Source organism: Chiloscyllium plagiosum, chromosome 24 (assembly GCF_004010195.1).
Source record: "Chiloscyllium plagiosum isolate BGI_BamShark_2017 chromosome 24, ASM401019v2, whole genome shotgun sequence".
Taxonomy (NCBI): Eukaryota; Metazoa; Chordata; class Chondrichthyes; order Orectolobiformes; family Hemiscylliidae; genus Chiloscyllium; species Chiloscyllium plagiosum.
The window spans coordinates 49,743,170-49,765,528 of NC_057733.1; the positions used below are offsets into that span (position 1 = coordinate 49,743,170).

Sequence of the window (22,359 nt, forward strand, 5' to 3'; positions counted from 1 at the left end):
TCTAGTGGTAAAACCACTAGGCTATTGCCGCCCCTAGTCCTCATAAAACAAAACTGTGAGCTATTGCAAAGATTATATTAGGAGCATTGAGGAGTGGGTACTGATCATATCCATTTAGCCTGTCAAACTGTCAAAACAGCATACGACCAGCAGCAGTAATTTTAGTGCAGCTCCATTACATTAGCAATATCACTGTAAGCTCAACTCCAAATGATCAATACTCATTTTCTGAAATAAGACGTTTAAACTTCAGAACAGCAGCTGGATCAGCGATGTGGTGAAAGTTGGATAATAACATAACCAAACTCCTCATCATTGAAATGGAAAACTACAGCTCATTCTTAAAGCAATACAAGGTACACAGGAGTGAGAAAGACTGGAGACTATCACTGTAGTCCACTTGGTCAATGTCTCACAACCATTCCAAAATTCTGCTACCATTCTGTCTGTCTGTCCATTCATTTCCATATTCTCATTGAACTTCACCTTGAATTTGCTGATCCAATTAGACTCGACTATTTGGCTGAACAGCCCATTCTCCCTGTTTTCCACTGGATGTGCACATGTGCACATATGTTTGTACATGGGTGTCTGTGTGTGCACATATAGAGTCATAGAGTCCTACAGCACGGAGTCAGGCCCTTTGACCCAAACTGGGCAATGCCAAAAATATCCATCCACCCTAACCCCATTTCCCTGCACTTGGCCCATATTCTTTGAAATCTTTCCTATCCATGTATGTGTCCAAAATGCCTTTTAAATGTTATTAATGTACCCGCCCCCAACCACTTCCTCTGACAGCTTATTCCATATGCATATTACCTCCTGTGTCTGTGTGTGCACATATGTTTGTGCTTTGTGTGTATGTGTGTGCACACATGTGTGTTTATGTGTGCACAAGTGCATGAGGGTGTGTATGCACCTGTGTCTCTGTGTGTGTGTGTGTGTGCGCCTCATTCGATCTCAAAGGGGGCCTACCCATTCTGAATTTGAGATTTCATCAGACACAATGCCTCTTCTCCCTCACGCGGTTTAGGAAATTCAGCATTTCCATAAAGACCCTCACCAACCTTTACAGATGCACCATAGAAAGCTTTCTATCTGGTTAGATAATGGCTTGGTAAAGCTCTGCCTGGGACTGTAAGAAACTGTAGAAAGTTGAGCACACAGCCCAGACCATCACGGAAGCCAATCTCCTTTCCAATCCCCCAATCTCCATCTACACTTCTTATTGTTATGGAAAAGCTGCCAACATCATCAAAGACCCCTCCCACTCCAGTAGTGCCCATCAGGCAGAAGATACAGAAGCTTGAACATACGCACCATTGTACATGTACAGCTTCTTCCCTGCTGTTATTGGACTGCTGAGTGGGCCTCTCTTATGTCAAATCCAATGTTGATCTTGCTTTGTGTACTCCTGTGCAGTGTAACCTGTATCTAAGCATCCTTTGATCTGTACGTCCTTGTTTGCTCTGATCTGCCTGTACTGCTTGCAAAACAATATTTTTCACGGTACTTAGATACATGTGGCAATAATAAATCAAATCAAATCAAATCAAATCAAATCAGAAACTCAGTAAAAAACATTTATAGTCACACCACATATAGCACTCTGATGCAGACTGAGGACCCAGTGGCCATTCAGAACTGTAATTTCTAGTCGTTGAAATTTCAAGTTTTTAGGTCTTTAAGTGAGGTTACCATCCTAAAATTTACAGTGATTATTTTTCTCTTAATTCCCTGAATAAAACTATTTTCCTGCTCACCGACAATTTCTTTAAACCATACTGTTTTATCTTTGTTATTCACATTGCTTATATCTGTCACAAAGACATGGAAAGTGTATGGGATCCCTTGCCAGGAAGGTGATGAGTTTCAGTCATGCTCTTTCTCCAGCTCTCAGCATTTGAGTCAGAGAATCTGTGCTTTGGAAGCCAACACTCCAATCTCATTCGTTGTTAAAAAATGACAGGAATTACGCTGGCTGCAGTGATCACATGGAAGCTCCTCGAAGGAATGGAAATAAAATAAGCAAAGGACATTATTAACTTAATCTTTAATTTGACAAGAATGAGATTCGGAGGATGATATTTGTGCCTTCCCTGGACTATTCTAATAATTACATGTTTTTACACAAAACAGTGTCAAAACTCAAAAGTAACCCTTGAAACTAACTGGAACCAGTTTTAAAAGAAATCTAAATAAAAGCAGAATGTCTTCTCAAATCTGCGTCAGAGATGCAATCAAATCCAGTGTTGTACTGGGATGATGAAGGCTTCATAAAGAATTGCTTTCTGATGGGATAATTGGGTCAATGCTACTGGAGTGAGACGTGAAAAAAACATCAGACTGAGGGGGATATCATCAAATTGCAGCTGATTAAATAGTGAAGGGTAACTGCAGCGATTTTGAAAATAGCTCTGAGTAAAATGTGAGACTGCTTTGAAATATTCTATATTTATTTTATTTCAAATTGCACTCTGTGTGTGTGTTTTGTGAATGGTGAATTGCTTTCCCTTTCTTAAGCAGTGCATCATTCTTTATAAACTGGCGCATAACTGCAAGGTTCATCTCTCATCAAATATCACAATGTAGCTGAACTGACAGCAACCAATCTCTGTCCTGTAGATGTTCCAAGCTGACCTAATCCAGGGTGATAGTTGCAATTTATGTTTTAAGGTATTTGTGTGTGACGCGCTCCTGAAATGAAAGAAAACCACTATCTGCTTGAAGAGTTTTGAGGAGATAATGAGGTAGACAGTAAATGTCTGAATAAAACTCCAAATTAAGTGAAAGATATGGTATGGCGCAATTGCAAAGACAATACTGAGTTACATTTTCATCTGTGAAAGCTCACTAGTAATCACTGCATCACAAATCATCTTTCACACTGCACTTAACTCTGTCCAGTATACACTGTGGAAAGTGTAAAATGATTTGTGTAAAGACAATTTATAGTGAAGAGAAAGAGAACAATATTTTTATTTTGAACATTTTCAGTCTTGTATGACTCTCCTTCAGACCTTTTTCAGTATATCAGACTGGAAATGTTAACACTGCTGCTTTCTCCAAAGATGCTGCCAGACCTGCTGGGTTTCTCCTGCACTTTCTGGTCTTATTTTTGATCTGCAGCATCTGCCTGGACTTTGTCTTAAAGACTTTTACATTTTGCGACTATAATGTGACAAGCAAACAGAAAGTATTTCCAGTTTGGGAAAATTTTGCAAAGAATTGAACACTAGTTGGATATTCTTATTTTCTGACTGTTAATTATTTTGACGCATTAACAGGACAATTAGCCAAATCGTTGGGACAGGTGAGAGGACTTGAGACCATCGACGGGCTGGGGGGATACAAGTTCTTCCTGCAGCAGCCTGAGCTGCAGTGCATATAGCAGCAATGGCTACCAGACGCTGCAGTGAGGTTTGGAGCAGGCTCTGGGGCTACACTGCCTCTTTCTGATCTGAACTCGGATTTGTTACGGTTGAGTCCACAAAATTCCTTGTTGCAGAGAATGGCCTCCAAGCTTTGCCTTAGCTAGAGCTGGACTCCTCAACGTTCCTGGACGTTGATCGCAGGCTTTCTGCTAGATTTCTGAAAGCACTTCCTTGTACACTCTCTTTGGTCGGCCATGCCATTGAAGTCCTCATCGGAGTCCTCTGTAGCAGAATGGAGCGGGTCGCGACCCCCTCTGGATATTGGGCCCCTGCACTAACTGTGTCCCCTGCCCAGAGATGACTGTCACTCATGCTTGATCCAACCTCAAAAACATCCTCTCGGCTACACACAGCATCAGCGAGAGGCTGGGAATGTGAAATCAACAGAAGGTGCTGTGTTGGCATCAGAGGTCTCTCTTGTTTCTGTTCCTCCGTAGCCTGGGTCAGTGCTGCCCCATTAATGTTCAAAGACTTGGACAGAGGCCCTGACTGGAATGTAACCAGATGGGCTGATGATACAAAGGGAAGGTAAATGATGTGGAGGATAGCCCGAAAAATCTGCAACGGGATATGGATCAGTGAATGAGCGAAAATGAGAGTTTGTTCACTTTGAGAAGAAGAACAGAAAAACAGATTATCTTTTTAAATTGAGAGAGAGAGAGAGAGAGTGAGAGTGACTGCAAAATGCTGTGGTACAGAGGGATCTGGGTGGCCCAGTCCATGGATCACAAAAAAATTGACATGCAGGTCCAGGGGGAAATGAGGAGGACACACAAGATGTTGGGGTTTATTGCAAAGGGAAGTAACAGTATAAAGATCGGGAAATGCTGCTATGATTGTACAGGGTATTAATAAGATCACACCTGGGGTAATACTGCATACAGTTTTGCTTTCTTTGCTTGAAGAGGGTAGATTTGCATTGGAAGCAGTTCAGAGGAGGATCACTTGGCTGATTCCTGGAATGTAGGGGTTGCCTTCGGAGAAAAGATGGAATAGGATGGTCCCATACTCAGTGGAGTTGAAAAGAGTGAAAGGTGATCCTAGAACATAGAAAAGTACAGCACAGAACAGGCCCGTAGGCCCACGATGTTGTACCGAGGCTTAATCCTAATATAAAACATAGTAACTTAACCTACGCACCCCTCAACTCACTGCTATCCATGTGCATGACCAGCAGTCGCTTAAATGTCCCCAATGACTCTGCTTCCACCACCACCAAAGCTGGCAACGCATTCCATGCATTCACAACTCTCTTTATACCTTCCTCCTAATATCTTCAAACTATGACTTCTCGTACCAGTCCATCCTGCCCTGGGGAAAAGTCTCTGGCTATTGGCTCTATCTATTCCTCTCATGATTTTGTACACCTCGATCAGGTCTCCTCTCTCCCTCCTTCTCTCCAGAGAGAAAAGTCCGAGCTTATTGAACCTTTCTTCATACGGCAAGCCCTCCAGTCCAGGCAGCATCCTGGTAAACCTTCTTTGCACCTTCTCCAAAGCCTCTGCATCTTTCCTATCTTATTGAAACATCTAAGTCACTGTGAACAAAGGAGGACAGTGTAGAACCTCAGAAAGACATAATCACGGGGAAGTCAGCGAGTAAGTAGCAGGTGAAGTTCAATGCAGAGAAGTAACAGCTGATACATTTTTGAAGAGATGGTTATAAAGGATATTGCTCCAAAGGATATGCAGGAGAAAAGGGAAACTGGGAATACACGTGCATAACTCCTTCAAGGTGTCAGGGATTACAGATGGAGAAGTTAACCAAGCATACAGTATCCTTGGCCTTATGAATAGAGACATAAAGTACAAGAACAGGGAGGTGTATAGTTCTGGGTGTCAGAAGATATATAACCAGCACTTATGGGACTAGGAGTGTGCTGGTTGATCAAATATTCCGGTTGATCGAGAGGTCCATATAATCAATATAAAAACACCCACTCAGTGATAGAAACATAATGCAGGGGGTATACACATCACTGTTATACTTTATTTAAGACATAAATCACTGAAATAATAATGCAACCTTTCTGTAAATAAAACTTACCTGTAGACAGCCTTCTCACTCAAACCCTCAACGGACTATTCGGACATCATGATGATGCAGTAAACTGCTGGGATTTCAGGGGGATAATGCTGGTTTAACAAGAGTGCTGGTTCATAACATATCAGTTAAAACAAGGTTTGTTGTATTTCAAATTGGATTAGACAGAGTTTTGCTTGACCAGGAAATTGAAGGGTGTGGGAGAGTTTAGACTACAACTAGGTCAGCCGTGATATTATAGAATGGTGGATCAGGCTCACTGGGCCGAATGGCCTCTTACTGCTTCTGTTTCCAAAGTTGTTGAGTGGTGCTAGGGCATTGGGCTCAAGGCTATTGCCCACAATGAAAAATGCAGTCAGCTTCAGCAGTAAAGCACTGGTGTACTGCTCACTGCATCTCAATCAACAGTTACATGATAATTTTACATTAAAACCTCTCTCTGTCACTGTATCTGTCTTCCAGGACAATCCTACTGAACTCCTGTTCTCTTCCAAATCAGTAATGTGGGAGTATCTCAGGACTGGAGACTTTAAGAGGGATTGCAAATGACCAAGGAACCAGAATGTGACAAAATAAAAGGAGGAAAACCACCACAGTGCCAGAGGGTCACGATCTCATCAGACAGTGATAACTGGTGTCTACATTAGAGTGGTGCTGGAAAAGCACAGCAGGTCAGGCAGTAGCCGAGGAGGAGGAAAATCAACGTTTTGGGCATTCCTGATGAAGGGCTTTTGGCCAAAATGTCGATTTTCCTGCTCTTCGAATGCTGCCTGACCTGCTGTGCTTTTCCAGCACCACTCTAATCTAGACTGCAATGTAGAATATGAACCAGTAGCTGGCTAGGTGTAGGAGTGCAGCAGACTTTGTGAGTAATGATGGTCACTGAATTCCCAGAGTGAACCTGATTGTTGAGCGATGTGTTCATATATCAGTTTGAACCTTCAAATAAACTGAACCTATTTAGAGTTAACCAATCCTGAGCGTGTGATGAGTGAGTTTGTATGAAGGAATGCAGAAAGACAATAATCTGTAATACTCTAAGCAACGTTGTATAACTGCATGTAACACACAATTTAATTCAGTGAGAAAGACCTCTCCCATTCCTATCTCTGCAACGTCCTTCATCCCCACACCCTCTGAGACATCTGGAACCCTCTAATTCTGGCCTCTTCTTGCATCCCCTGCTTCACAATTGTTGGCCATGCCTCCTGCTCTGCAATCCCCTCTTTACACCTCTCCGCTCCTCCATCTTCCTTCAAAACACTGTTCCAAATCCTACTTCTCTGACCAGGCTGATCTGATATTGCTTAATGTATTTGGTGTCACATTTTATTTCCCTGCTCCTGCAAACTGCTTTGGGATGGTTTATTGTATTAAAGGCGCCATAGAAATGTAGTTGTCAGGACAGATGGGGGTAACAATTTGTTAGATATTGTGGCTGAGCATGGCTTTAGAGAGAATTAAGAGGCATGAAAGTTGCATCTCTCCCTGCAGCTGCAATTAAAGTCCAGTTGCATTTAAAAACATGAGCAGATAATTAGATTTACCACTAGTCAGTGCTGTCATCGATCACATTAAAGCTTACAGTAATTGGAAAGGCTGCGAGGCTAAAGCAGTCTGAAAGGAGACTCGATGTCCAGCCACGAGTTCAGAAACAAATAAAAACAAAGCGTGACCTCCATTTCTCACTTTGTCAGGCGTCTGAAGGAATTTTTCGCATAGATATCAGAACAGGGAAAGAGCTGTGTTGCTTCACGCACTGTAAACCAGTTAGGAACAGTGAAAGTCTTCCAGAAGGGGCTGAATGGCCATTTTGTGAGCTGGGATCATTCTGTACCCAACAAGCACCACAGCTATTCAGTGGACAGAGGCAGCCTCACTACCTCCAATGGTGAACAGAGTCACTTCAGCACATACTTTCCCTGCTCTCTCTCTCTCTCTCTCTCTCTCTCTCTCTCTCAGGAGGCAGCAATGCAGTGATGCGAGAGGATGTTTCTGAGGACTGAACTAGGTTTTCAAAGTTTGTGAGAAGATTTGTAGCTCGGGTGCTCGTTGCTGTGGTTCTGTTCGCCGAGCTGGAAGTTTTTGTTGCAAACGTTTCGTCCCCTGTCCAGGTGACATCCTCAGTGCTTGGGAGCCTCCTGTGAAGCACTTCTGTGGTGTTTCCTCCGGCATTTATAGTGGCCTATCCCTGGCTACTAGGGATAGCTGGTCGTGTTGTTTCGTGGCTAGTTGATATTCGTGGATGCGGATCGTTAGCTGTCTTCCTGTTTGTCCTATATAGTGTTATGTGCAGTCCTTGCATGGGATTTTGTACACTACATTAGTTTTGCTCAAGCTGGGTATCGGGTCCTTCGTTCTGGTGAGTTGATGTCTGAGAGTGGCTGTTGGTTTGTGTGCTGTTATAGTGGTTGCAATAGTCTGGCTGTCAGTTCAGAGATGTTCTTGATGTATGGCTAGGTTTGTTCAACTCTGAAATACCAGTGGTAATTGTACAATGGAGGTCCGTATTTCTCAGGGTTGTGAATAAACTGATACCTCTTTAACCAAGATCACTACGTGAGCCAAAGGGAGGCATTCTGAAGTTTTATACACCCACAACATTGAAAAGCCTGGTGTGGAATTAATGTCACTGCACATTCAACCTCTCTCCCCTTGCCTGCACCAGCAGTCATCTCTCTCTACCGAAAGAGCAACCCTATGATCCTCTGAGATTATGGCAACCCTAACTTGAACAAAGTCTATTAACTTTAAAAGCTAACTTGAGCTTCTTGACGGTGCCCTATGGGAGGTGGGAAGTCAAGGCGTGTGAATGAACATTTAGCCCTTAGCTATGCACAGTAACACAATCAGCCAGGAGACCTGAGAAACACACTCTCGCTCCCCCCACAGCCAAAGTTCAGGCTCATTCCCCCTCACAGCCAGACGTCAGGCTCACTCCCGCAGCCAAAGGTCAGGCCTTACTCCCACATCGACTCACCTTCTCCTCAGATGCTGCTGTGCTTTTCCAGCCCCCACTTTTTAAATTTGAGACTGGGAGGCACAGCCTGGGATTCTAGTGGAGGTGGCTTTAATTGAGGTAAGGACAGTGACCTCCCCTGCACAATGAATATTCCTGTTATTGTGTGATGCTATTACAGCATGGCAGAGCTGACAGCAGATGTTCCAGTAGGGGAGGCCTTCCAAGTTAATGAAAGCTCTGTGACTGGGCCTCATTTGGAGGGCCCCTGTGCAGGAGCAGCTGGCTGTGTCCGTCTCCCTCAGCAGGATCAGGCCAACCTCCTCATCCCATCCTTTACTGGGCAGCAAATCCAGGGCAGGTCTAGCTGATGGGCCCACTTCCTAATCAACCTGTTCAGACATACTATGACACAACCTCTGGGTGCCCTGGCCCAGAGGTAGAGACATTACCACTGTGCCACAGAGCCCTTACCTGGTCACGTCATGTAAAAGCGTGGCACAGCTCCAAGTCAGCAGGATCGTGACCTGTAAACAGTCCTGAAACTTGGAGATTTTTCACACGGAGAATATTATACCTATTGCTTTAGAAAACCATCCAGAATACATGATTGAAATTAATTTCATTTCTGATTGACTTGGCTGCTTATTCCAGTCTTTCTGAAAATTAATCCCTGTCCCCTCTAAAAACCACACTGCCTTTACATGCATCTGACTTCAGCATTTGTACAGGCTACCATTGGGGGGAGGGGGGGATCTACACAAAGCTCCTGTTTCTATTTAATAATTCTACCCAAAATGTTTCAATGCTTCCTGAGCTTCCATCATAGGTACTTTCTAATCAACCTGTTCAGATGTTATCATACTGCTGCAGAGTAGGTGGGACTTGAACCTGGGTCTCCTGGTCCAGAAATACAGACACTACCACTACACCACAAGAGCACCCCCCCTTCCCTCCCCCAACCTTTCATTATATTTGTACTCTATTACAGCAGTGGTTTCATCTTACTGACTGAGGTAACATCTGCTGCACCATTTTACTAGCTTCTCCTTTAGGCTGTATAATCCACAATATTTAGTTTCCAGGCTTGGTCAATCTCAACAAACTGTATTTGTGACTACAGTTCACTGATTCATTGATCTACATTTGTGGGATTTGAGTCTGGTTTGCTTCTCTGAGTAAATTCCCTGAGTTACTGACAGAGACACAGTGTGAACTAAGGGCTTGGTAACAATAAGCTGTAATTTACTTTCAATAGCTGGACTGAAGATGAATGGTCTTTTATTAGAATAATTGTTGGAGGTCTAAAAAACAATTTTCACAAATGAGACTTAAAAGATGGTTTAAGAGAAATCAAAAGAACTGCGGATGCTGTAAACCAGAGACTAAAATAGAAATTGCTGGAAAAGCTCAGCAAGTCTGGCAGGATCTGCAGAGAGAAATCAGCATCACTCGATCTGAAATGTTAACTCTGATGTCTCTCCACAGACCCTGCTGAGCTTTTCCAGCAATTTCTGTTTTTGTGCTTAACAATGGGATAAGAGACCTGGAAAGAATGAACTACATCTGACGTCTATAAAAATCGGGCTCTGATGACGTTTCAGCAGCATTCTGATATATTAATAAACCAGGACTTGGCTCTGGCCTTACCTCCGGTGCGATGTAGTCTGGCGTCCCACAAAAAGTCCGCGTTGTGGCGTTGTCGAATATGCCCTCCTTGCACATGCCGAAATCTGCAATTTTAATATGTCCCTCGGCGTCCAGCATCACGTTATCCAGCTTTAAGTCTCTGCAAACAATTTAAATGTGGATGAAATACTCTGAGCTTCATGTAACTGAGGTCGAGTCCACTGTCAAGAGTCACTGAGACTGTGAACGCCAGGAATTTTGTGTTCTGAAATCACACACTGGTCACAACAATTTTCTTCAACTAGACAAGGAATCCTAGAATGCAGGAGGAAGTCATTCAGACCAGTCTGTCTGTCAATATAAACCTCACAGCTGCTCGGAAAAATGAAACTGCTTCTCAGAATGCTCTTTAAGAACAGACAGTGACCATCTCCTCTGGTCTAGTTGACACATGACATCTGTCCTGCACCAAGTTGGCTAACACTTTACTGTCCTCTAAATGGTCAAGTGGTTGTTCCTAAACATACAATGCATTTTAGAGCTGTCCAGCTTCCACAAATAAAGTTTTTTTCCTAAAAAAAGCTTCATTATTTAATCTTTTTCATATTTCTTCGGTAGGGGATCCAAATAGGAATGACGGTAAGATCGCAAAATATGTGAGCCTCAGTTAACTGATTTCATAGGAGTGCATTAGAGAGGGTAAATGTTTCAGTAATCCTTCTGAAATTAATCTTTGTACACTAACGTGATGGGCATTTTATATTTAACAGCTACTGATGGAGAGGTCACAATATCCTAAGACTCAATAAGGAAAACACCTGCACCTTAACTTAATCCAAAACCAGAGTCACCAAAGTGTTTTAGCTTCAGGAAGAAGGATGTGGGAAACATGCTGTCAGCTTCCAACATGTCTGCCCTTTACTGGGAGATAACTCAAAGCAAATTGTGAATATTTGTTCCCTTTCCTTAGGGCTTTCTGTATCAGTCATGAATCATAGAGGTCAACAGCACAGAAAATGGCCCTTCACCCCATTGAATCTCTGCTGGTCAGAAACAACCATCTAACTATTCTAACCGTATTTTCCAGCACTTGGCCCAAAGCCTTGTATGACTTGCACATCTAAACACTTCTTCAACATAATGACGGGTTCCACCTCTCCCACCATTATAGGCAATGAGTTCCAGATTCCTCCCACCCTTTGGGTGAAATACTTTTCCTCATATTCCCTCTAAACCTTCCCTTAAATCCATTGTCCTCCCCCCCCCACTCCTTGATTCCTCCACCAGGTGGAGAAATCTTTTCTGTGACCATCCTACCTAAGCCCTTCATAATTTGATGCATTTCAAACATGTTCCCCTTCAGTCTCCTCTGCTCTAAGGAAAACAACTCGTCTGTCCAATCTGAAACTCTCCGGCCCAGGCAACATCCTGGGAAATTTCCTCTGCGCCCGCTCCAGTGTAATCACATCCCTCCTATAATATAGATTCCAGAATTGCACACAATACTCTAACAGTGGTCTGAGCAATGTTTTATACTGTTCCAGCCAAACCTCCCTGCTCTTCAACTCAATGCCTCAGTTCATTAAGAACAACCGTCCCATATGCCTTCTTTACCACTTTATCTGCCTGTCCGATTACCTTAAGGGGCCAGTGAAAATGCAGGCCAGATACTCAGTGCTTCCCAAGGTCTTACTGTTATTCACGTATTCCCTAGCTTTCCTTGTCCTTCCAAGTGCATCACCTCACATTCGTGTGGATCGCATTTCATTTGCCACAATTAAAATAAAATTATTCGTATTCGTTCCCTTCCTTACGCCCTTGAAAGGAAATCCATTTAAATTTCAGGCATTATAACAGCAGCCACCAAGTCAAGCAACTGTAGAATGTTACTGTGCTGCACCCAAAATTCCCAAACTCAGGAAGCAGTGCATCAAAGGAGGAATCCTGCACAGATGGATATTTTCCCTTAAAGCAGGATATTGTCTTATTTTTACCTTGTCTCTTTCCTTTAGATATTTTCCTAATCAACCTGTTCAGAACTGTTATGACACACTTCTGCAGCAGGGGGGACTTGAACCCAGACCTCCTGGCCCAGTGTTACCACGATACCACCCTTTGTTTTCTCATCTATTGCCATTTTCCCACTAAGCAACAGGTCTGAGTGATGGATATTGTTTGATATTATTGAGTGAACAGTAAGCTGCAGCATTTTAAACCGTATTACCCTGTGGCAGTGCATGCAGAAACTGTGGACAGGCTTGTAATCATAATCTCTGAATAAACTCTGGCTCTCTCACCTATAAATAATCCCCTTCTTATGTAGGAAGAAGAGTCCCACTGCGATCTCAGCTGCATAGAACCTGGAAGACAGAAAACAGGAACAATCAGCCATGAAATGTCCAAATATTCCACATTTTAAATTTCAAATCTTTCAACCAAAATGGATCATCATAGAATATTCTACTTGAAGTTAGAGGAAGTTTTTTGTCTAATTTTGCAAGTATTAAATGGTTTTAAACTGCCTTCATAAAGTACTGAAAATACAACGATGGTCAATGAAACACGATAGCCTTACATTTTACACTGAAATGGGGAGAGAGGAGGCAGGGGGGAGGGGCGTGGTTAGGTGAGAGATAATCCCATTTATCTCTCACCCCCCGGCCCACAAGCCTCATTCCTGCTCCTCGGATGCTGCCTGACCTGCTGTGCTTTTCCAGCACCACACTCTCGACTCTGATCTCCAACATCTGCAGTCCTCCCTTTCTCCTGGGGGGGTTAGATGGCATAGGTTAGGGGATGAGGAGTCAGTGACGGGGGAGGGGTGAATGCTTTGATTTGATTTACTGTGGTCACATATACCTGAGTACAGTGAAAAATGTTGTGCCTGCAGTTCTTGGCAGATCATAACATCCAAGCACATAAAGATCATAGGGTGCTTCAACAGGGCAAGGTGGACAGGGTTATGGCTGCACAGAAGGTGCAGAAAGCAAGATCAACATTAGGTTTAAAATTAGAGAGGTCCATCAGTTGGATAACAGCTGGGAAGAAGCTGATCTTGAACTGTGTGTGTGTGTGTGTGTGTGTGTGTGTGTGTGTGTGTGTGTGTGTGTGTGTGTTTCTGTATCTTCTGCCTGACGGGAGAGAGTGGCATAGATAGATGGGAGAGGCTTCTGGGCAAAGCCACAATTGAGGGGGATTATTGAGTGGAGAGGGGTAAACTAGGTGGGAAGCTGAAGCTTATTATGATCCTACAATAACCGAATACTTTGAGGAGCAGAAATGGGTCGGTACATTCTTCCCTGGATAAAGTTTACTTCCTGGGTCAGAAAGCTCACTGTTTCCTGACCTTGTCATTCAGACCGAAACAACCCAGGGACACTGGAGTACATGAGGAAACGCAGTTCATGTCCCATCACTCAGCCATGAAGTGTGTGGCTACATAGACGTTGGAGTTAATACCGAATATTACACTGGAACAGTGAAGCATAAACATGGTGAGAACTCAGCAAGATTCGAATCAGGGAAATCATGGGGAGATGTGCTTACACTGCCTGCGGTTCCTTGAACTTGCCAACTTGCTGAATGTGGTACATCAGGTCCCCACCGTTTACATATTCCATAACAAAATACAGGCGATCCTGAAATGGAAGGCAAGAGCTATATGAGCAGGAGAAAATCTCCCTAATCAGCTGCAATCAAATTGCAATATTTGGTAGAATTTGTAGAATACCATTTCCACTAAATATACTCACAAATTTGAACTGCAGAAGAGAAACTAGCCTGAGTCAGATACTGCGTTGTGTCTGTTGTTAATCAGGACAAGAATTTGAAAGGAAATCAGAAAAACAGCAATCTGCTCAGGTATAAAAAAGGCTGTGGCTAGAGTTAACCAAAGGAGATTACAGTACAACCTTGATTATCCGGACCTCAATTATCTGAAATTTGAATTATCCAAACAAGATCTCAAGGTCCCGTAAAAACAGCATTAGGCAACTCAGCATTCGGTTAAACGCATTATGGTGTGCATTGCCAAATAACCAATAACCGGCACTCATAAATCACTGCTTGTTTCCGGTTATCCGAACAATCAGTTATCTGAACAAAATACTCCCTGTCTGTCTCGTTCAGATAATCAAGGCTCGACTGTATTGGGTACAGGGTCAGCTTGCCAGTCAGTAACAACCTTTGGAGCCTGTAGCAGAGCAAGACTGTGGGTTTTCACCTCCTGCTTCTCCTTGTCCTTTCCAAATGTGGTCTGTGGAACTAAACACGTGGGAAAGTTGTGGGAAGGCTGTGAACTGTTCGAAAGAAGCCCATGGGTGCTATATGTTCAGTGTAGCTCTCAAATTATGTTCCATCCTACACTGCACTCACCATCTGATGAGGGACTAGTAACTTTTATTTTTTCCTTAAAGTAGGCAATCTGAGAGGTCCAGGGGACTTACTAAGAAAGCAAAGCCAGAGGATTCCACAGTTTTGAGCAGAAAACAATACTTTACAACATCAGAACAATTTGATACATTCTATAACAAGTTATAACTAACACCCAGAATCAACAAGTGGTCAATAGGGGTAAAAGATCTGATCAAACATCCTCCAGCATATTTCAAATCAGAAATATGATCAAGAGAGTTCCTGCAGATTTCTCAGTAATTTCCCCCTAATGTTATTGATATTGTGAGTCATCTCAAAGCTTCTTCACTCTCGTCGCATCTGGCCTTGAAATTCCTTGCTAAGAACTGCTTTGCCACAGACTGCCTCAATGACACCTTCTGTTCTCATTAATCATCCTCCTCTCCTGGCATATGTTCCACTGGACTCTCAAACTGTACTCCAGTGCTCATTCAGTAACCTCTCCAGCTCGTCACCAATAGCAAGCTGCACCCAGCCACTCATGTCTTGGGTTTTTCTCCGAGCTGGAATTGTATTCAGTTGCGTGCAGCAAGAACAGCTTCTTGGCTTCTCAACCCTCCCTCTCAGTGGTACTGAATTATGAGCAGCATATGGCCTTCTCTTAGCTTCCAGGGCTTCCCTGAGCCCTCACTAAGCACAGCCATTCAATGTAGTAGGTCTTACCCAAATCTTCATGACACAAAGCTGATTGTTTCATCAGCACAGTTGACAGTCGGACTCCCTAACAGAGAGTCTCTGTCTGCTTCTCCAGCTAACTGCCTCATTTTGTCCCCTCTGAACTCCTCCACAGTGACCCCTGCACTGTCCTGAGTGATCTACGGTAGACCATGCAAGTGGCTCAGCCCTATTTCTGCACACAATCAGATTTAACCAATTCACAACTCTTCAAATTCTGAACGTTACTATACACAGGGTGAGAGCTTCTGAGCACTAAAGTGCTTACAAAATGAAGGGTTCATCATGGTTTTATAAATTCAAGTGATTTTTGAACGTTTGAAGAAAGATCAGGGTTGTTTGTTGGCAGGTGATGCCGCATTTCTGTGCCCTCAGTGAATTTCGTTAGGTTCTGGTAACTGAAGGTCTTCCTCTGCATTGTGCTGGGAAATCAATCCACTTCAGGTCAGGACACAGAGAGAGGGCAGAAGGGTCACAGCCTCCTGGGTCTGTCTGCAGTATTGCAGACCAAAGGGTCTGTCTCCAGAACTTGGTCACCAGGGTGAGCTGACAAAGACCTGAGGAGGGCAATGGAGCTACGGTTGGTCTCTCCTTAATCAGAGAGACTCGAGGATTGATAAAGGAGAGGGTTGGAGAAACAGAGGGAATTTGAATTAAATCAAAGCAGAAATAAATAGTGGATTCAGATAGAGTGCAGAGAGGGCCACAAGGCTGGAGAATTGCAAACATTAAAGCCTTGTCCAAGATCAGGTTAAACCCAGCAGTTAAAGGCCAGTCAGTTTGCTTCAGTGTTGGAAAGCTTATGGAAACAATTATTCGGGATAGAATTAGTCTCATTTGGAAAAGAGTGGGTCAATTCGGAAGATTCGTTATGGATTTCTGAAGAAGAAATCACACTTGACTAACATCCTAGAGTTTTTTGAAGAGGTAACAGAAAGTATCAATGAGGGTAACAGTGTTCTTGATTTGCATTTGATACAGTATCCCACATCAGACTGGTGAAAGGTTATAGACCATGAGAGGTGATGATAGAGATTTGCAAAAGCATGAGTGGACTGGACAGGCTGGATAGGGAAAAATTATTCCTGATCGTAAAGGGGTCATGAACAAGGCAGAATAGATTTAAAGTAATTTTCAAAAGGAGAAAATGCGATGTGTGATAAAAATGTTTCACACAGAGAGTTGTTAGGATATGGAATGCATTGCCAGGAAGTGGAGTGGAAACAGGTTCAATTGAAACATTAGACGACATTACACAATTACTTGGATAGAAATAACAAGCGAAGATATGGGGGAAGGAGGAGGAAACTGGCACGAGGTATGTTGCTCATTTGAAGCTGTTTGTGAGCACAGCCAGGTTAACAAAGTTAAAAATCATACAACACCAGGTTATAGTCCAACAGGTTTATTTGGAAGCACTAGCTTTCGAAGCGCTGCTCCTTCATCAGGTGGCTGAGCTCGTGTGCTTCCAAATAAACCTGTTGGACTATAACCTGGTGTTGTGTGATTTTTAACTTTGTCCACCCCAGTCCAACACCGGCATCTCCAAATCAGCCCGGTTAAGACTGAGTAATCCAGCACAATCCAGGGGGGGGGGGGGGGGGAGAAGAGCAGGCCATTTGGCCCCTCGAGCCTACTCTACCATTCAATATGATCGCAGCTTATCACCCAACACAGTCCCGTGTTCCTGCTTTCACCCCATATCCTTTGACCTCTTCAGCCCTAAGATCTACATCTAACTCCTTCTTGCAAACATTCAATGTCTTGGCCTCCACTGCTTTCTGGGGCTGAGAAAATACAATAATTCAACTGATCTGATCCAGCAATTATGTATGGTTTTTGTTACAGTGACCTCATATCAGACTAGGGCAACTGTGCAAAGCCCTCCCAGGCCTGTGTGTTAATCTGCAACCCTTCCTCCACCATTTGTGAACTCCTGCTGTGCAAAATGTTGGTTGCCTCATTTACCCAAGAGCAAACACAATTGAAGAGTAATTCAAAGGCTATGAAGTTCTTCTGGATTCTCCTGTGAATGTGCAAGGTGCTTTACAAATGTAAGCTTTTACTGTTTATTGTTTTCTGACACAATCCCAACATCCAGTTTAGTTTTTCCATCACATTGCTCCAACTGTGGTTTCACACATCGGGACAATCTGCTACAATCGTTTTCAAGCTATGCTGCATTTCACTACACTCTGTATTAATGCTGAACCTAACACTCAGCTCAAAATTAAGACACAACCCACTGGGTGTTAATAATACCAGATCAACACTGTCTCACTGCAAGGATGACACAGCTTAATTATGATGGAATTCATCACATCTACTGCAGGTCGTTTCAATTTTTAAATGCTGGTGTTGGCACAAAGATAGGTCAGTTTGCTCAGAGAGTCCAAAGTAGACAACTAACATTTCAAGGCTTTGGTGAGACCATACCTAGAGTATTGTGTGCAATTTTGGTCTCCTTACTGTAGAAAAGATACATCTATCACAGAAGGAGTGCAGCAAAGCCTCACCAGGCTAATAGCTGAGATGATATGTTTGTCGGATAAGAAGTGATTGGGTGTTCTAGGTTTGTATTCACTGGAGTTTCGAAGAATGGGAGGGGATCTGATTGAAATGTGCCCAATTCTGACAGGGTTGGACAGGCTGAATGCTGAGGGTGGTTTAAAACAAGGGGTGACAGTCTCAGAAAATGGGAAAAGCTGTTTAAAACAAGGGGTAATGGTCTCAGAACATGGGCAAAGCTGTTTAAAAATGAGGTGAGGAGAGATTTCTTCACTCAGAGGGTGGTGAAGCTGTGGAAATCTCTGTAGCTGGAGACTGTGCAGGCCAAGATATAGAATATATTTAAGATAGAAACAGATAGATTTCTATAGGTGTCATGGGGTATGGGGAGATGCTGTTGACATGGAGGATCAACCCATGCTCATGCTGAGTGGTGGAGTGGGATTTGACGGGCTGAATGGCCTCCTCCTACCTTCTATGTTTTCACCAGACAATCTATAATAAACACCCTGAGATGCACCCTGATTAGTGCATTTGCATTCGAGCTACCAAAGTTGGAATAATGTAGTCTGGTAACTATGACAATATCACCACAGTACTCAAATTTACTTTTCTGTCTCTCTTTTTCCACTACTGAGAATTAGCTAAAGGGTTAGTGGCAAGGAACAAGATACTTTTTCATTTTAGATTTCTGTCCAACCTCAAAGGCTAGATCAATTTGTTATGAAGATGTTGGGTACTGTACCTTTAAGAGAGTTAAAAGCTAGCAGAACTACCTGACACAGCACCAAGTGTTCTGAACATTTGGTCAGACAGCTATATTAGCTTGGTTGCCAGGATACAAAAACAAATTCAAATTTGGCTAATCAGTTTAAATTATGCCCCAAGATACCAAACTCCAATCAAGTTTGAATTTAATATTTTGACATTTTTAAAACCAATGAAATGGTCTGATGTTTTGGGGTATAAATATCAGACGTTCTGAACAGTTACCCAGAACGCTAAAGAGTAGCGAAGAGAACAGCCAAAATACCAACAGATGTAGGTTGCTAGTCAGAACTCTCTGAGAGGTACCTGTCTGGAGAAGGAGTGTGCACAATAACAAAAACACCGACACTGACCTGGAGAGCAAATCTACAAAGGAAGATTCAAAGATTTGACCACTGGCTGGTTTTGAAATTTGAACTTTTTGTAAATCTTAATCTGGGGTTTTATTGGACCAGTATTGTAGAGGGGGAGATAAAAGATACATTTGGAGAAAGGAGTTATAAATAGTTGTTAAATAATATTCTCCGTTAGACTTAAAGAATAAAGTTCTTAATTTTTTTTGTACTTTAAATATTGACTTTGGGATAGTTCTTTGCCTCTTGAATTTTCACAATTACAGCACGAAGTAAGTCTTTCCTGTGTTGCTAGTTTAAATTAGCAGAGGGGTCTACCCCGTGCCGTAACAAATCCATTCATGTGTTAAGATGCTGTTGAACAACGTATTCATGGGCTACATTAAGAATGGCCTTGTGTTATGGGGTTCCTGGTTAAGACTTGACAAACCTATCTCGCTGACACTATGTACAGGCAGCAGACAATGATTTTCACTCCATCGACTGGAGTTGGATTGGAACCCAATATCTCACACTTTACAACATTTGGAGCTAGATTTTAAAAATAAGCTTTTTAACAAAATTGTTCATAGGATGTGGGCATTGCTGGCCAACATTTATTGCCTGTCAGTGGGTGCCCTTGTGAATCTGCCTTCTTGAACCAGTACATGTTGTGACCCAGCGACACTAAGGAACAGCAATATTTTTCCAAGTCAGGATAGTGAGTGGTTCAGAGGTGAACTCAGTCCCTGGTGCTCCTATCTACCTGCTGCCCTAGTGTTCTCGGTGGCTTTTTATTCATTGAAGTAGGTTTGGAATATGCTGTCTGAGTCACCTTAGTTACTGAAGTACAGCTTGCTACAAAGACAAATACAGCAAACAGCAGACTCATCCCACAAACAGCACATCAGTGACTAGGTAGTTTGGTTTTGATGGTACAAAAACAGAAAGTTGCTGGAAAAGCTCAGCAAGTCTGGCAGCATCTGTGAACAGAAATCAGAGTTAATGTTTTGGGTCTGGTGACCCTTCCTCAGTTTCTGATTTACAGCATCTGTAGTTCTTTTGATTTTAATTTTGTTTCCATGATATTGACTGTGAGAGGAGTATCAATCAGAACTCTGGGAGTACTCCCTTCTCATCGTCTTAGCATTCTGCGCATCCATCTGAGGGGACAGAATTGAACATTTCATCAGAAAACAGCACACTGACAGTGTTGTTAAGAGTTGCACACATCCAGGCAAGTGAATTCTGTCACATTCCTGACTTGTGCCTTAGATCCAGTTTATTTCTGGTCAAAGGTAACTCCCAGGATATTGATAATGGAAGACTCTGTGATGGCAACGTTAAAGAATGTCACAGGGAGCTGGTTAGAATCTCTGATCGGAGATGGTCATCATGCGGCTTTTGTTTGGCACAAATATAACTTGCCATTTAGCCAACCCATGATCAAGTACTTGTTACACGTGGGATCAGGCAGTTTCATTATCTGAGGAGTTGCAACATTGTGAAATCAGCTTTGAACATCCCCAACTCTGATTTTATACAGTGGGCTAGTCATTGATGCAGCAGTTAAAGGTCCAGCATATTTTGCTAAGAGCAACTCTTGCAGTAATGCCCTGTAGCTGAGACAATTGCCTTTCGATAACCATAACCATCTTGCCTGGTGCTTGATGTCTTCAGGCAATAGAAATGTCTCCCACCTCCTGCTCCAACCGGCTTCAATTTCAATTCCTATTGACTTCCATTGATCAAACGCTGCTTTGATGTTGAGGATAGTCACCTTATCTCTTACCACAACCTTTACAAAACACATGAGCTGGGGCAAATTACTGCAGATGCTAGAATCTGTACTGAAAACACAAAATGTTGGAGATCACAGCAGGTCAGGCAACATCCATGGAGAGAGAACAAGCTAACGTTTCGTGTTCAGACGACACTTCACGTCAGCTCCGACGATGAGGAAGTCATTATATAAATGTCATACAAGTCAGGAGTGTGATGGAATATTCACTGCTTGCCTGGATGGGTGCAGCTCAAAAAGCTTGACACCATCCAGGACAAAGCAGCTCCTGCTTGATTGTCACCACATCCACAAACATTCTCTCCCTCTTCCGCCGATCCTCAGGAGCAACGGTATGTACAATCTACAAGATGCACCACAGAAAGATTTCACCAAAGATCTTTAGACAGCACCTTTCAAGCCCAAAACTACTTCCATCCAGAAGGCAGCAGATATACGGGAACACAACCATCTACAAGATCTCCTCTGAGCCGCTCACCATCCTGACTTGGAAATATATCGCCGCCCCTTCAGTGTCACTGGGTCAGAATCATGGAATTTCCCCCCCTAAGGGCAATGTGAATGCACCTAAACTAACAGACGACCGTGGTTCAAGGAGGCAGCTCACCACCACCTTTTGAAGGTCAGCGAGAGACAGGCAGTAAACGCTGGCCCCCCAGTGACACCCACACACTATGAATATATTTTTATTTAAGGAGTTTTGACTCTTTTCTCACTGAAATATTTTGTGACTGTCTTGTTGCTAGACTTGGTTTGAAAATTCATCCTCCCCTTCCCCCACCTCATAGCTTTCTAACAGCATGTTCATCTCCTCTATCACTTCAGACTCACACGCCAGGCAGTGGGACTAGTTTGTGCTTAACATCAGGAGTGAATGCTCAATTTTCACAAGTTGGTATGAAGCCATCTCAAATAATTCTGATTTTCTCTGCATGATCTCCAATATCAAATCAGGCTTTTTAAAAGCAATTATCAAGATTAGATTTGTCGTGGCAATGTGTTATGGATTGTCAACAGGTGAAGTGAACAAACATTTTTAGACTTTAACTTTGTTTTAAAGTCACTCTCAAAGTTATTACTGTATTTGTTACTGTTTCCCTCCAGGATGTTTGAGAAACAGCAAAGGAAAACAAAAAAGAAAAGCTTACATTTATATAGCACCCTTACGATGTGTTGCAGCCAATTCTGATGTGTCCAAAATTAAAACAGAAAATATAAATAAGATAATCACAAATAAATCCAGCAGGAAATTCAGGTTTTTATTTACTCAGAGAGTGGTTAGAATGTGCAAGCAGGAATGATATACTTCAGGAGAAACTGAACGAGTCGAGATGACAGAAAGGAAGAGAAGGTGGTGTTAATAGTTCTGGATGAATCAAGGCAGGAAAAGGCATTTTTGGACCAGTATGAACCAGAGGGGCCAGATGGCCTGCTCCTGAGCTCCAAAGCTCTGTGTAAAGTATAATCTGACAAGTGTTTCCAGATTCATAGAGACATACAGCACCGAAACAGAGTCTTCTGTCCAACTCATCCACGCTGACCACATATCCTAGATAAATCTAGTCCCATTTACCAGCACTTGACCCATATCCCTCCAAACCCTTCCTATTCATATACCCTTTCAGATGCCTTTCAAATGCTGTAATTGTACCAGCCTCCACCACTTCCTCTGGCAGCCCATTCCATACATGCACTACTCTCTGTGAGAGAAAGTTGCCACTTTGGTCCCTTTTATATCTTTCCCCTCTCACCCTAAACTTATGCTCTCTTGTTCTGGAGCCCCCCCCCCCCCCC

At 42.9% G+C, this 22,359-nt stretch overlaps 1 protein-coding gene across 3 annotated transcripts in view; it reads right to left on the reverse strand.

Annotated features, from left to right (window-relative positions):
- LOC122562281 (protein kinase C alpha type) overlaps positions 1–22,359 on the reverse strand; it is a 381,850-nt gene that overhangs the window by 44,622 nt on the left and 314,869 nt on the right. For all 3 annotated transcript variants that reach the window (XM_043715075.1, XM_043715073.1, XM_043715076.1), the window contains 3 exons: positions 13,615–13,706; positions 12,366–12,428; positions 10,090–10,228 (listed from right to left, as the gene is read on the reverse strand). In XM_043715075.1, the coding sequence (XP_043571010.1) occupies positions 10,090–10,228; positions 12,366–12,428; positions 13,615–13,706 (294 nt within the window). The remainder of the gene's footprint in view (positions 1–10,089; positions 10,229–12,365; positions 12,429–13,614; positions 13,707–22,359) is intronic.